Source organism: Cucumis melo, chromosome 5, assembly GCF_025177605.1.
Source record: "Cucumis melo cultivar AY chromosome 5, USDA_Cmelo_AY_1.0, whole genome shotgun sequence".
In the NCBI taxonomy this organism is placed as follows: Eukaryota; Viridiplantae; Streptophyta; class Magnoliopsida; order Cucurbitales; family Cucurbitaceae; genus Cucumis; species Cucumis melo.
In genome coordinates, this window is record NC_066861.1 from 29134561 (window position 1) to 29148798 (window position 14238).

General features: G+C 31.8%; 3 protein-coding genes across 3 annotated transcripts; 1 reads left to right on the forward strand and 2 right to left on the reverse strand.

Moving 5' to 3' along the window:
- Positions 1–276: 276 nt before the first annotated feature.
- On the reverse strand, positions 277–2285 carry LOC103497328 (uncharacterized). Its single transcript, XM_008459468.3, has 5 exons — positions 2166–2285; positions 1953–2073; positions 1714–1817; positions 712–843; positions 277–610 (listed from the first exon to the last, which is right to left on the reverse strand). The coding sequence occupies exons 1-5, from the start codon at positions 2166–2168 to the stop codon at positions 584–586; spliced, it is 387 nt and encodes a 128-aa protein (XP_008457690.1). The 5' UTR covers positions 2169–2285; the 3' UTR covers positions 277–583.
- A 3466-nt stretch (positions 2286–5751) lies between these two features.
- On the forward strand, positions 5752–11133 carry LOC103497334 (uncharacterized). Its single transcript, XM_008459481.3, has 8 exons — positions 5752–6072; positions 6783–6895; positions 7802–7873; positions 9116–9151; positions 9837–9882; positions 10015–10102; positions 10295–10352; positions 10936–11133. The coding sequence occupies exons 1-8, from the start codon at positions 5994–5996 to the stop codon at positions 10984–10986; spliced, it is 543 nt and encodes a 180-aa protein (XP_008457703.1). The 5' UTR covers positions 5752–5993; the 3' UTR covers positions 10987–11133.
- A 197-nt stretch (positions 11134–11330) lies between these two features.
- On the reverse strand, positions 11331–13303 carry LOC103497344 (uncharacterized protein At2g34160-like). The gene is made up of 5 exons (XM_008459494.3): positions 13071–13303; positions 12895–12943; positions 12117–12179; positions 11972–12036; positions 11331–11655 (listed from the first exon to the last, which is right to left on the reverse strand). Exons 1-5 carry the CDS (start codon positions 13188–13190, stop codon positions 11557–11559), a joined length of 396 nt encoding a protein of 131 aa, XP_008457716.1. The 5' UTR covers positions 13191–13303; the 3' UTR covers positions 11331–11556.
- Positions 13304–14238: the final 935 nt, after the last annotated feature.

The window sequence follows — 14238 nt, forward strand, 5'->3', positions numbered from 1 at the left end:
AAAGTCAAACATCATCATGGTTTCTCTTTAGAAAATGCTTTAAACTATTTAATTAAACAGATGAATTAATTACAAAATCAACTAATGACAATTTTATAATAAATAAATAAATATAGTTAAAAAATGACTTAATAAATCCTAATCATGACACAATTAGGCAGACAAAGTAGACTTAATCAATCTAGTGTTCATGTGACAAAAGTCAATAATTGAACAATCATTTCACATCTATAGCTATAATCAATAATAGTGCAAAAAGGCAGAGACAAAGAGATGTTGATGAACAAGCCAGCCATGCTTCATGAATCATATTATAGGGCAAACTCACAAGGATAAAGACGTTAACATTAGCTTAAACTGTCATTAAAATTGTACGAGTGTTTTGTCCCACTCTTAATAGAAACAAAAAAAAAAAAAAAAAAAAAAAAAGAGGAAGAAGAAGAAGCTCAATATATAGGTTAATACCAGGACATTTTTTCCCCTAATTGCACAACAACTTCAGTCAAAGCCTCCAGAGCAGTGACCATGACGATGATCAAAGAAGCCCATCATACCGAATGCCATATAGAATATATATAACATTTCAGATCAACAGCTTCTCAATGGCATCCTGCATTTAGAAGGAAATACACAATGTATCAACGGGGAAAGCGATGCTTTTACAAAGATAACAGCTCAAAAAAAGAGATGGTAGTAGTAATTCTTTTTTACCTTCAGTTGTTGTATTTGAGATTTCAATTGGCTTCCCTCGTTTGTTGTTACGGAACATGCAATTACAGGTCTTGTGACTCCGCATGCTCGGCCGAGAGCTTGCTTTGAAGGGACAAATACATAAGGCACATTCTGCATGTTTCAACATAATTTTGTTATATCATAGAGAATTAAGAATTATTTGTCATTTTGGGACACATGTTTTTATTACATTGATTATTGAAGTCTGGAAAAGAAATCATCCTAATATCTGGCATACATAACATGAAAGTAAGAAAAGTTTTCCAACAAGATGGTTATCAAACAAGATATGTAATCCGCCTCTAAATCCATCCAAAACGAGACTCTATCACAGGGCTAAAGTAAGGGATAAATTTCATCTTTCAATCTTTTGCATTATAGAATTAATTTGAGCTTCTGACTAAGTGTACAACTAAAGTTAGAAGCAAATATAAATGTTCTAATATAGGGAACACTGGCCTGAAGTTAACTATAAAGAAGAACGAATTGGGGGAAGATAACTGAAATTGTGGATTTATTAAACCTTATAAACAAGAAAGGTGATGGGAAATGAACCTCAGACCTCGAGAAACCTTGTCCATTACCACTCTACTTAATCCTCTATAGGCTAAAAATATAACAAACATTTTGGAAGCTCTTCCGCTACCTCATTGCATTTATTCCCGATAAACCACCACAGCTTTTCATGACACAAATATGGATTAAATGTAAAGCTATAATGGCAAGGGCCTCCATATTGAGGGTGTCTCATAAGAAAGAAATAGATATTAAGAGAAATTGCTGCTAACTACCACGTCTATATAAAAGCTAATTCCTAACATTGTCTACACCAAGGTTTCATTAGTTAAAAAAATAGTGCAATAAATTGCAAGGGAGATATAGCAATACTAAAATATGTTCATTTTCCCATTTTCCAACTTATCAAGAAGTAACAGAAACCCATGATTTTCAATCTGAAGTTCAAAAATTTTTTAGTGTTACCTTATCTTCAGCCAACAAGGGAAGATGGAGAAGAATCTCAAGCGGCTCAGTGTCCGCAGCCATCACAACAAACTCAGAAATCCCTCTATTCAGCGTCTTAGTAGCTGAAAAATCCATCAAAATATAACTATCAGCCAAGGGAAACAAATAACACCATACAAAATCCTCACCCAATACTTCTTAAAAATATATAACTTTCTTCAAACGAAAAAACACAAACATTAAACAAAGCACGCTACCTTCATTAGCACCCTTCTTGAGCTGCTTGTAGTTAGCAGCTTGCTGAACGAGGTCAAGAATGGTAATCGTAAGCTGAGCATCAGCTAAAGGATAGGCTTTGGGATTCACAGCTTCTCCTGTCTGCAAAAAACACAACCACCACTAAAATTCATGCAAACCAATGAAACTAAAATCAATATATGTTCTACAAAAGAATCAATTTCACACAGTACCATTTTAGATCGAAGAAGAAAGGTAGGGTTTTAATGCAACGACAGCAAAATTTGAAAGGAAAAAAATTAGGGTTTAAGAGCTACTGGTAAATTGTCGACGATATATGTATGGAAGATATAGAGAAGACTCACAGTCATCGGGCCGAGCTCCTTCAACGTTGACCGATACATTGGGCTCCGGCCCAATTCATCTAACAAAATCCGACTCAAGCCCATACCTATGGGGTTGGACTGCATGGGCGACAAAGAGAATAGCAAAATCTAAAGTTTACTTTGGATAAATGTCAAATTTATTTTTAAATTGTCAAAATAGCAAAACAGTTAATTTCCAGATAATAAATAAGATAACTATGCCTTAAATGCCTCTACCTACTTTACAATATAGACTCCTAAATACAATAGTAAGAAAAACCACAAATACCCACAAATACCCACAAATACCTGTAATTAATACATACTATGCACTTCCTTCAATTTTCTAGTTTTTCCTCCCAAAAAAATAAATCATCTTCTGTAAAGCTTTACAGCGTATTTGTTCTTCCGTTTTTCAAAAAACGCTTTCCGGCACATTTTCACCGTCGTTTTTCCACCGTAGCTTTCTCTTTCGTCGCTTTTCCACCATCGATTTCTCTTCTGTCCCTTTTCCACCGTTTGCACACCCTTCCTTTTTTAATCGGTTTACACCACCTAAAGTATTGGTGAGTTGTTTCGTTTCACGCTTCTGTTCCTTCTTCAACCTTTGGATTTTTCCTCTGTTTTCTGCATGTATCGGTAAAAAATACCGAGTTATCAAAAATTTCTTCAAATTTAATCCGGTTCTAACATTCTTCAAATTTTCAAATGGCTTTGCACCCGCACCGTCGCTTTCTACCTTCTTCTTTTAGTACAAATTTTTGTTTCCCTTAATTCCGGTTGATTGTCTTTCGGTGAATCTTCTATTTTTGTTTCCCTTAATTTCGGTTGGTTGGCAAAATTAAAGATAGATCATATTTTATTTGTCATTATTTTAGAGAGGGTTGGGATTTGATTCTAAATTTAAATTTCCATTATATTTGTCATAATTTTAGAGAATGGTTGGAATTTGAATTTGAATTTTACTTGAGATTTGAAATTTAAATCTTTTAAATGATTTTTCGTTACTTTTTTAATATTTTTGTTAATAGTTAATTATTGCATCATCTTTATCATTATTTTAAGAAGTATTCATTGCATTAAAATTATAGGACGTTAATAGCTAAAGTTTGAACATATAACTATTGAAGGTAGAAATCAGAATAATTAGGGGATATTGAAACCAATTAAATATGTTTAGGAATCTTTGAAATAATATAATAATTTTTTGATTTAGTTAACAATTATCGGTGTGTTCACAAATACACTGTAGTCGAATATGTGATATTTTATTTGATTTTTCTATCTCCTTAAATATATTGTATTTGAATCTGGACAGTTCTCATCCGTTGAGTTTTATTTGATCATTGTCGGGGAATTTCGATATAAGTAACATAATCCAAGACACATCCTTATCATCAACAATCTGAATGAGTTTCAAATTGTTGCAATATTTCCAGTAAATGGTCAACCTAGAGACAGAAACTTCTGAATTTGGAAAAAGTCTACGTTAGATACAATCTGCAAATTCTTGAAACGAGGAGGAAACTGTAACATATACATCAAGGAGGCGATAGTCAATATACCGATAGGACTCAATCCATCTACCATCGAATACGATCTTCACTCGTTGCAATGCCATGAAAAAAATTCAAAGGGAACACGTTTATCAAATAAAGTATTCACTGCTAGATTGTATATAGGAGGGATGAATATTAAATTAAATTATTGTTTCATATATTATACGGGTACCTGTTTCATTTGTAGGGATCACGTTTTAATTTGATGTAATGGTCGGATATTACGAAAATATGGTAGATAAGGGCAAAGAAATAAAATGTATATAGCATAATCTTATGAATATAATGTTGGAAAGGCAATATTAGTTGTTTTTCTAAAGTAGTTTAGAATATAAAGATGTTAAAATTTCAAAAATAATATGTTTTGCTCCGTTCTTTGTTGAAATTTATGTTTTAATGGCCATGAACGTTCCGGTGAAATTTCAAAAAGATTGTATTTCGGTGAATCTTGTGTCTGGTTTCGATTAATTCCGGTTTGTTGGCAACATTAAAGATAGATCACAATTTTAGGGATATTCCCAATTTTAGGGATAATTTCGATTTGTATTTTGGCATGATTTTAGGGATAGTTGGGATTTGAATATAAACTTATGTATTCCCATTATATTTGCCATAATTTTAGGGAATAGTTGGAATTTAAATTTGAATTTTAGAGATTTGAATTTTGAATGTTTTAAATGCTTTTCCGTTAGGTTTTTTAATGTTTTTGTATATGGTTAATTATTGCATTATGTTTATCATTATTTTAGGAAGGAAGAATTCATTGCATTAAAATTTTAGAACCTATTCATTGCGTTAATAGCTATTGAAGGAAAAAATCGGTAGCTAAAGTTTGAATATATAATCATTGAAGGGAAAAATTGGAAAAACTAGGGATATTGAAATCAATTGAATATGGTTAGGGATCTTTGAAATAATATAATAATTATTTGATTTGGTTAATAATTATCATAAGTAGGTGTGTTTACAGATACACTGTAATCGGTTATGTGATGTTTTCTTTGATTTCCCAGGTTCCTTAAATATACTGTATTTGATTATGGACAGTTCTCATCCGTTGAGGGGCATTTTCGATCGAAAAAAATTGAAAATTATTCCCAGTTAGTTTTGCCATAAATAAAAAAAATAAAAAAAAATAACAATTTGCTATTTTGACAATTTCCATTCTTATGTTTGTCATTTCCACGAATTTCCCTATTTGTAATTTTCTTTGCACAGCCCAAGCTATTCGTAAGGTATCAACTAAACGAATCAGATGAATGTTGTCGATTTATCAATGATCTAATTGCTATATTTACGACTTCCTCAAGTTTAGAATTTATTCTCAATTTCATCATTACCATCATTATTTTGATAAAAACAAATAAGATACAATAAATTAGGAAAATACGACAATCAAAATGTTTTGAGGGGAGTCCATCCACGAGGCGATCTTCATGCAAAATTGATGTTAGATGATATTTGTGAGCATGTACAGCAAGTTCATGGGCAACATAATTGCAATTACAACTAATAAAATAAAAACTTTGAGTTGTCCTTGTATGTAAATCAAGCAAGAAATTTGCAAAATACTAAATCTCATTATTGTAATGTCTACAATAGTAACGTCTATAAGCTTGTAGATAAGGAATGAATCAATCCAAGCCCAAATGGAAAAATGTCAACTTTAATGGCATTAAACTTAGGAGATATCATGTATTTTATGGAATTTATACTGAGCATTTCATAATATAAGTAAAATTGAATTGGCAAATGAATAAATTGAATTAATATAAAAGTATGTAATATTATCTTATTATATTTCATTGAAAAGCCACGTCATATATTAGAATTTAAACATTTTCTTTTTTCTTTTGGTGTCCCCATCTTGATCACGAGAACCAATAGGAATCGAGGAGCCACGCTAGGGGAAACCGGGGTTGTAAGAACCCGCGAAATCCCGAATAGTCGAAGCTTGAGAAGTTCTTTATTCGAAACGACCAAAACCCAGTTTTCGTTTCTGTAGATTATTCATTAAACAGCGAGAAAGTTTCCATCTTGTTCCACACCCAATTCCATTTCCATTTCCATTGATCCCATATAAACCCACTTCACAGCTCTCAAAACATCACAGAGAGATAGGAGGAAAGGAGCCAAAATGGGTTGGATTGGAGAGACAATCCAGTCTTTCAAATCCATCAAAATCAGAAAGGCTCTATCTCAGGCCATTAGTTTTGGTACGTAAACTAACCAAAATTTTCCATGTTATATACCAAATGAGTATCATCATTCTGCAGGGAAGCATTGTTTTTTTTTTTTTGCTGATTCAGTTTGAATTTTCTATATTCCATTACAAATGTTGAGTGTCTCCAACTTTGTTCTTTATTTTATGATTGAGAAGTGCGAGTTCTTTCTACTACTTGGTTTTATGAACTGTCTGAGGTTAAATCTCACGTTTAGACTCTAATTTTTGTCTATTGTTTCAATGCTCAAAAATTTAAGTTGTGATATTGTATTACTCATACTTTTACACCGTTAACTGAATGGTGATGAAGTGGGGTGGATGTTGAACAAATGTTTGCTAATTTGACATGAATTGATAGATTAATAGTAGAAAAAAAAAATGGACAATTATGAACGGGATTTCGACTCTTTTATGTTCTATTTCATTTTATCCCACTAAAGAAAATTTTAACAGGGCCAACGGCGAATGTGGTATAGAATTCTAAATTAAAATTTAGAGACACAAATGAGTGTTTCTGAACTAAAGTGATACAACTGTCAAGTTTTAACAAAATTTGAGCGCGGAGCTCAAAATCTTAGTTCAAATATCTTCATTTTGTCTGTGTTTTGCTTCTATTCAAACTCCGAAGTACTGGAATCCAACTACAACATGCATTTGTCTTCTGCATTCGTTTTCTCTAAGAACAATATCGTAATCTATCAGGTTTGATCATTTCGTCTGCGTTGATGATTTGGAAAGGATTGATTTGCTGGACAGGCAGTGCGTCCCCTGTGGTGGTTGTACTCACTGGAAGTATGGAACCTGGTTTTGCTAGGGTGAGCTGATCCTATTACATATGCAAGTTTCCATTTAATTCTCTAAGTAGATTGGTTCTAACTTTAACTATGCATTTACTTGAACTATCGATACAGAACTGCCTTTGGTTATATAAAATGTTTAGTTTTTTCATCTTTTGTATCTACATTTAAATCACGTGTGCCGTGGATTTTTTGGATCTTAGAAGTTATGGAATTTCACCATATGAAATAGGAGTCGCGTTCTTACAACTATGAACTATAGATAGTCTTAGGTTGAAAACATATTATCTTGAAACACTTTATTGTCGATTGAACTTGCTTTGAATCTCTAGGATTTTGCGGAGGGTATGCCCGTGAACATAATGCAAAGACTGGCGCCTCAACAGCTTATTATTAGGAAAAAAGAAAAAGAAAAAGAAAAAGAAAAAGAAAAAAAAAAAAGGAAAAAGGAAAGAAATGAAAAGAAAAGAACTTCGGTTCTTAAATATTAGACTCTAGTTTTTTAGTTGATTATGTTACTGTCCAAAGGTTAAATCACAAATTTTGTCTCTAAACTATGGAGTTTGTGTCTATTTGGTTTTTAAACTTTAAAAATATTGGATAGGTCACTAGACTTCAATTTTATGTCTATAGATTCCTCGTAAATTTGAAACTTTCAAAAAATTAGTTGATCTAGTAGACATAAATTAGAATTTTATGTCAAAATTCAAAGAATAAATTTGAAAATTTGAAACTTCAACACAAACCTCAACTTGAGGGGCGTTGTAATTTAACCTAATTCATACATCTCCAGTGATTCATGTTGGTTTATATTCACCCAGCTCTGCTAGCATATCTGATAATACACAGTGGCCAACCACTAATGGGGGGAAAGCTTATGATAATTTTGGTTTAGCTTCCTATGATGAGTTTTATCTGGTGCAGGGCGATATTCTGTTCCTCCACATGAACAAGGATCCAATTCGCACAGGGGAAATCGTTGTGTATAACATCGAGGTAAGTCTTGTCTCATACTATCATGTTTCATGAACTAACGTCATACATTTCTACACTGGTTATAGCTAGTTTTTCGTTATGAAAGCAATTTGGATTTTGCAATGTCTTGGAATTCCATTTTCTGGTAGGGGAATGAATAGGTTTCCTCTTCTTTGTAAATATGGTAGTATTTCTTTTCCTTACTTTGATTTGTGTTGATAATTTACCTCGTTCTCCTCTTATCGCTAATTGTCTTTTAATAAGGAAATAATCTTTATATTGGTCTAGTTACGCTCTTCTCCATGTAACTTGCAACTTCTAAGCCTCATTGTTAACTATGACAGTTGAAAATTTTGCTTTTTTCTTAACAATTTCTTTACCATGACTTTCATCTCTTCTATGGAAGCATTTGAATTCATAGTAAAATTCCAAGAACAAAAACGAGCTTTAAAAATATATTTCTTTTAGTTTTTGAAGGCTGGAATTTAAAAACATCCTTAAAAATAGATAAACAAAACAAAAGAACATATAGGTAGAACTAGTGTTTACAAGCTTAACCTTTAAAAATAAAAGACAAAAATCCAAATGATTATCAAACAAAGTCTTATCATTCAATATTTTGGGTCACGTTCATATCTCTGTTTGTGTTTAGAGAAGTTTATGTTGTCTATTATTTATTGAGTTATGAACTTCAATCAGCATCTTTTGGGTCCATTGTTTAATATTGTTAAAGAAATTAACACAAAAGGAATAGAGACAGACACTTGGAAGAGAGAAACTTTTATTACGAAATTACAAAGATGAACACTTTTGAAAGATACTTTTTCACTCTTTCAGTACTCACTCACTTTTCCTCACTCTAAATTTGTCTAACTTTCTAGCTTGGCTTATGTATGGAGACACACCTCCTATTTATAAGCATGAGATCTTAGGACCCCAAGCAAAAGATTTTTCTAGGTTTCTTTTGAATCCATTATATTCTAGATACTTTTACGAGTGAACCATTATCTAAGAGAATTCTCGAATTGGTTGGAGCCTAAAGAAACGTTATAACACTTCTAGAACCTTACTTTTGTGGTATTTATTTATAATCTACGTATCTCAACATAACTCTAGAAAAATCCAATTTACATATTTATGTCATATTGCCGATACTTGGAAGAACCTTTTCGATTAGTTAGTGTTGCTTTCAGTTTCAAATATTTAATGTCACTTCCAACATTTGTAAATTGTCTACTAACATCCATTTATAACATTTGCCAGGGACGCGACATTCCAATCGTCCATCGTGTAATTAAGGTAAGGTTTTTTCAGCAAAATTTCTCCATCTCTAAATTGTACAAAGTGTGCAGACAACTTATTTCATTAGAGATCATTTGTTTCATTCAAGGACTTTATGTTTAACTAGATGGTTTTTTCAACACAGCCATAATTTGATTTTAGAATTATGAAGTTGTAGTGCTCAGCAGGAAGCCATTACTTACCTGTGAAAGGAGAAGTCCAATATTCTCATTTTGTTCACTGTCTAAAGTTCCCTAGAACTTATTGCAAATAAGTTGACCCATAGCAAAGAAACAAAGATAAATCTTCATTTTTCATAGTTTAGCTCACCCTACAAATCCTCAATTCCCTTGGTCTCTAAAGAAAAAAAAGATCACCAATAGTCGTGATAAGATTAGTTTATCAATTTTCTATCGACATGTCGATATTTCTATTGATATCTTTACGTAACATTAACATAATGGATGAATGCACCTTTCTCTGTTGTATCACAAAAGAAATTGATGAAACATAAAAAATAAGCAACAAAATGTGTGTACACAAGGTTAGTAGCAAGTGTTTTAAATTTAGTCCTTTTTCTTAATCTAGATATTAATTTGTTTGTTTCTATAATTGTTTTCAGAAATATCCATTTTAAACCTTGCTTAAACACTTTAGATGTTTAGCTGTAACTTTGATTTACATAACATGTTATTCTTATCAGGTTCATGAGACCAAAGATACAGGAGAAGTTTATTTTCTTACAAAAGGTACTTGTAACGTGAACCATGAGTTCAAGATACTTGTTAAGGGAGGATGATATGGTTTTGAATTGGAATGAAATGATTTTGCGGAATGTTTAGCGATGAACTTTGCTTGTTTCTTTTGTGTCAAACTTCCAGGTGACAATAATGAATATGATGATATTCCACTATATGCTGAGAATCAGCTTTGGTTGCAAAGACAACACTTAATGGGAAAAGCCATCGGGTAAATTTGCAAGAACTATTGATCAAACGACGAGTCCTGAACATGCTTATACTTGTCGTTGATTTTTCTGAATTCTAACCATAGTCGTCAACTTGATGTGCATTAGAAGGCTCTATTTTATACAAGCTGTTTAGAAATAGGCAAAGAAATAGAGAATCCTCTTGCTCTAACATTTTTGTTCTTCGTTTGCAGTTTCTTGCCATATGTTGGATATGCAACAATTATCATGACAGACATGCCTATAATCAAGGTTTGAACTTGTTGGAAACTTAAAAGTCTTCATCTACACTCTTTTGCTTGATTTAATAATTAGCGGAAAATACCTCACATTTTAAGTCTTGTTTTCGTTTGATTCACATATTCAAAATGTTGCATTTAATCCCATTTCAATTTAGTCTAAATCTCATGATGTTACAATTTCACACTTTGAGATTTGAGTTTTGTTTCAAATTTTGCAGTAAAATGTTATTTAAAGAAAAATGAAGGTTAAAAGTGTAAAATCTTGAAACCTAAGAATCAAATCGAAACAAACCTCGAATCTCAATTGTAAAATTGTAACATCTTGAAATTTAAGGACTAAATTTGAAACCAAACACAAAACTTTTAAAAATTCAATCCAAAACCTAAAGATCCAAAAGTATTAATATACTAAATATCAGGAAGAAAGAAAGAGGAAGAAAGAATAAGCAAAAGACTGTCTAGGTGGGCATATAGTTGTATTTTTTCATCCCCAAGAAGGGAATTTGTTTTAAATCCGATTTTGAATGGCTTGATTTGAGCTTTTATATTGGAGTGGGTTGTCTACTAACACTGTTTCATTGTTGTTATTGCAGTACATACTTATTGGTGTATTGGGATTGCTGGTCTTAACCTCCAATGATTAGGGATTAAGAATTTTTCTATCTCAATTTATACACATTATTAAGGATAGGAAGAGTTATGAGAGGGTCTTGCCCGATTATTCTTTCTATTGTATGAAATAATTTATTTGAAATGTGGAAATGAAATATAGAGGATTCAATTTTCAATCACTTGGGCCATGTCTAATTCACATTCTCATCCATTGACAATATTGCATGTTATAAAAATCGTTCAAATGCTCTCAAATTTGCTTCAATACCAATATTATTACATTTCAATATCTACTTTTGAGTTTGACAAACCAATCACAATCAACACTGCATTCCAAATGTTTAGGCAAATTAAAATTGGTACAAAGAAGAAAAAATAAAGCAAATGATCTGTAGCAAAAGAATAACAATACAAAATTTGGTTTACTATAGGTTAAAAAGAAAGACTCCAAAGAAACTGAAGATCCCTAAAACGAAATTTATGAACAAACTCACGATTGAAAAATAGTGCCGCAAAGAGCTACAAATAATTGATGGAAAATTCAACATCATCGACAAAATTTATAGCTAAAACAAAAAGATACAGCAAATGCAATTCATCTTTTAACTCTGCTCGTCTGCATCGCCTATCTCCCCCCTTTCCTCAGCAGCAGCAGCCATCAATTCATCGAAGTTTTCAGTTTTACCCAGCAATATCTCAATCTGGTGAGGCCAAACCAAAGTTAGAATAACTATTCAAGAAGCTCTTAGAGAAAAAGAGTGTCAAATTCATTAAGTTCCATGGTGACAAAAGAATGCTAACAAAATTCAATCTCCATGTCAAATAACAAAACATAGATCATGGAACAACGCATCACGAACTAGTCATGCCATTATCTTAATATCTGAGGGCAAATGGAACCACAATTAAGTTAATCAGCACCACTATAAAAAAAATCCTAGTCAACGAATAAATTTGTCATTGTTTGTATTTGCCAAGTAATTACTTGATCTTAAATATACACAGAGTAATCCTCACCTTAGCCTTCTGGACAGGTCTTCCTCTTGAGTCATCCTTGATATCAACAGTTGAGGTTGCAATCTCTGTAAATTTGATGCAAGTTAGTAAAAGGAACACAAGTAAACATTCTCGTCTGAAAAGTAAGAAAAGCCAGAAATCTTACTCTTCTCAACAGCCAATCCATTGTTTTTCAAAATTTCAGCAACTGTAACAACTGTGGCAATTGCTGCAAAACATTGCAAGTATGTACGGCTATTAATGGAGAATAAACTGTGATAAAATTCTTTCATAGGGAAGGTAAAAATAGATAAAAGATAAAAAACCAAATGTGACCAATGCTGGAAAAATCTTCTACAAAATTTCTTAAAGCCAGCCCGTAGGACTCATTCCGAATACAAGGTGAATATCAGTCCAAAAACTTGATATTAACAAAATAATATTAGTAATAGTATTATATCCACCAAACTTTTCCAAAGCAAAATTTTCACATCCCTTTAGTTCCAATGATACTCAAGTTCTTCCAGTTACTGTTTTCCTTTTTTTTTTGGGATAAGAAACAATTTCATTGATGAATGAAATATCCAAAGAGATACAAAAGAAACAGTATCATTTTTCATTGTTAATGTTAGTCCGCATACTGTGGCGTAACATCCAACTAGTGAGATGAGAAGTGTTAAGGTCGTCAGATCAACAAGAAAGAAAACAAACGAATTGCAAATTGCTCAGGCGAAAGTTGAATATAAGCTACCCAAAAACTCCATATTATTTCACTAGTTCACTTCATCATTAATTCATAGTCCCAGAATTCCGCATTCAAAGACCTTTTAAGGCAGAATTCAAATCAAAATACAAATTACAGTCCATTTATTCTAGATTTCATGATTCGAAGTCAGGTAAAGTACTTAAAAGAACAAAACGAAAGCATAAAGCAGCAAAATTACCCATTCCCAGAGCAGAAAGTTCAACCTCATCATGCTGCTGCATGTACCTCTACAATACAAACCCAAAAAAAAAAAAAAATAAAGAATAAAAAATCAGAAACAATAATTAATCACTTGGAAAACAAAAACATTCAAAATAGTAAATGGAATCGAAACAACATTGGGAAATAGCAAACCTTAGCGAGATTGACATAGAAGAACAAGGGTTTCTTGGTGTTGGAGACTTGAATCCGATTCTTCTTAAAGGAATCGGAACTCAAGTTGATGGAATTGACGCCTTCAACAATTTCTTCCATTAAGCTGTTTTCCTCAACCTCGCAAAAACCCTAAAAAATTTCTAGCTCAAAACCCTAGTTTTCCGGGTTGATTGTGGAGGTCGAAGGAAGAGTTTGATTATAACATTTTCTTCATTTTTATGTATTTGCAAAAGTACAATATTACCCTTCTCTCCTACTAACTCTTTTTTTTTTTCACAAAAAAAATAAAATATTAAATATTAAAACTATTTAGAAAAATATATCAAATTTTATAATTTATATTTATTTTATGTTCAAATTTATATTTAGACTTAGTTTATTGTTCGTAATTTTCAAAAGGTTAAATTATAAAAAAATACTCTCAACTTATAGTTAGTTTTGTGAAAATCGTTAGAGTTTTGTTTAAAAAATATTTCTAAACTATTGAAAAGCTTAAAAAAAAATACTATTAAACTAAAAAAGGTTAAAAAAACGGACATCACAAGTTAGTATATGAAATGAAATCGTTAATATCTTGTTGCAAAAATAACTCTAAATTAAAATATCTCTATCGTTAGTATGGTGATAAATTTATTTGAAATTTTGTTGAGTTTAAAAAGAATCAATTTAAAAGCAAATTATATTTTTCTCGTTTAGTAACGATTTAGTTTTTGAGTTTTTGTACACTACTTTCATTTCAAAATTTCTTCATTTGTTATCTATTTTTCAGTGAAGATGGTCCCAGACTCCCACTAAGACAAAGACTTCCTCTCTGAAGAACTTGAGTTTCTCTCAAGTTTGTAAGACTGCCTTTCATAATAGTGTTGTAATTTCCACTTAACAGGAAATCCCTTTGTTTGAATAACTTAGGCTGCTAAGACAATTTGAATGACTAACCCTAATCGGATGATTGGGTGCCCTTTAAATATGCACAACAAAATCACAATGAGCAATTTCAACTTCCATAACAACCGCGCACTATAAAGGAAGATGTCAACCAAAGAAACAAAAAAGACAACCACCGATAAGGAAAAGTATCTCGCATAGTCAATATTTTGGTAGACCATTTTTTTTCTCTCAAAACAACTACAATTTAATGACATTTCCA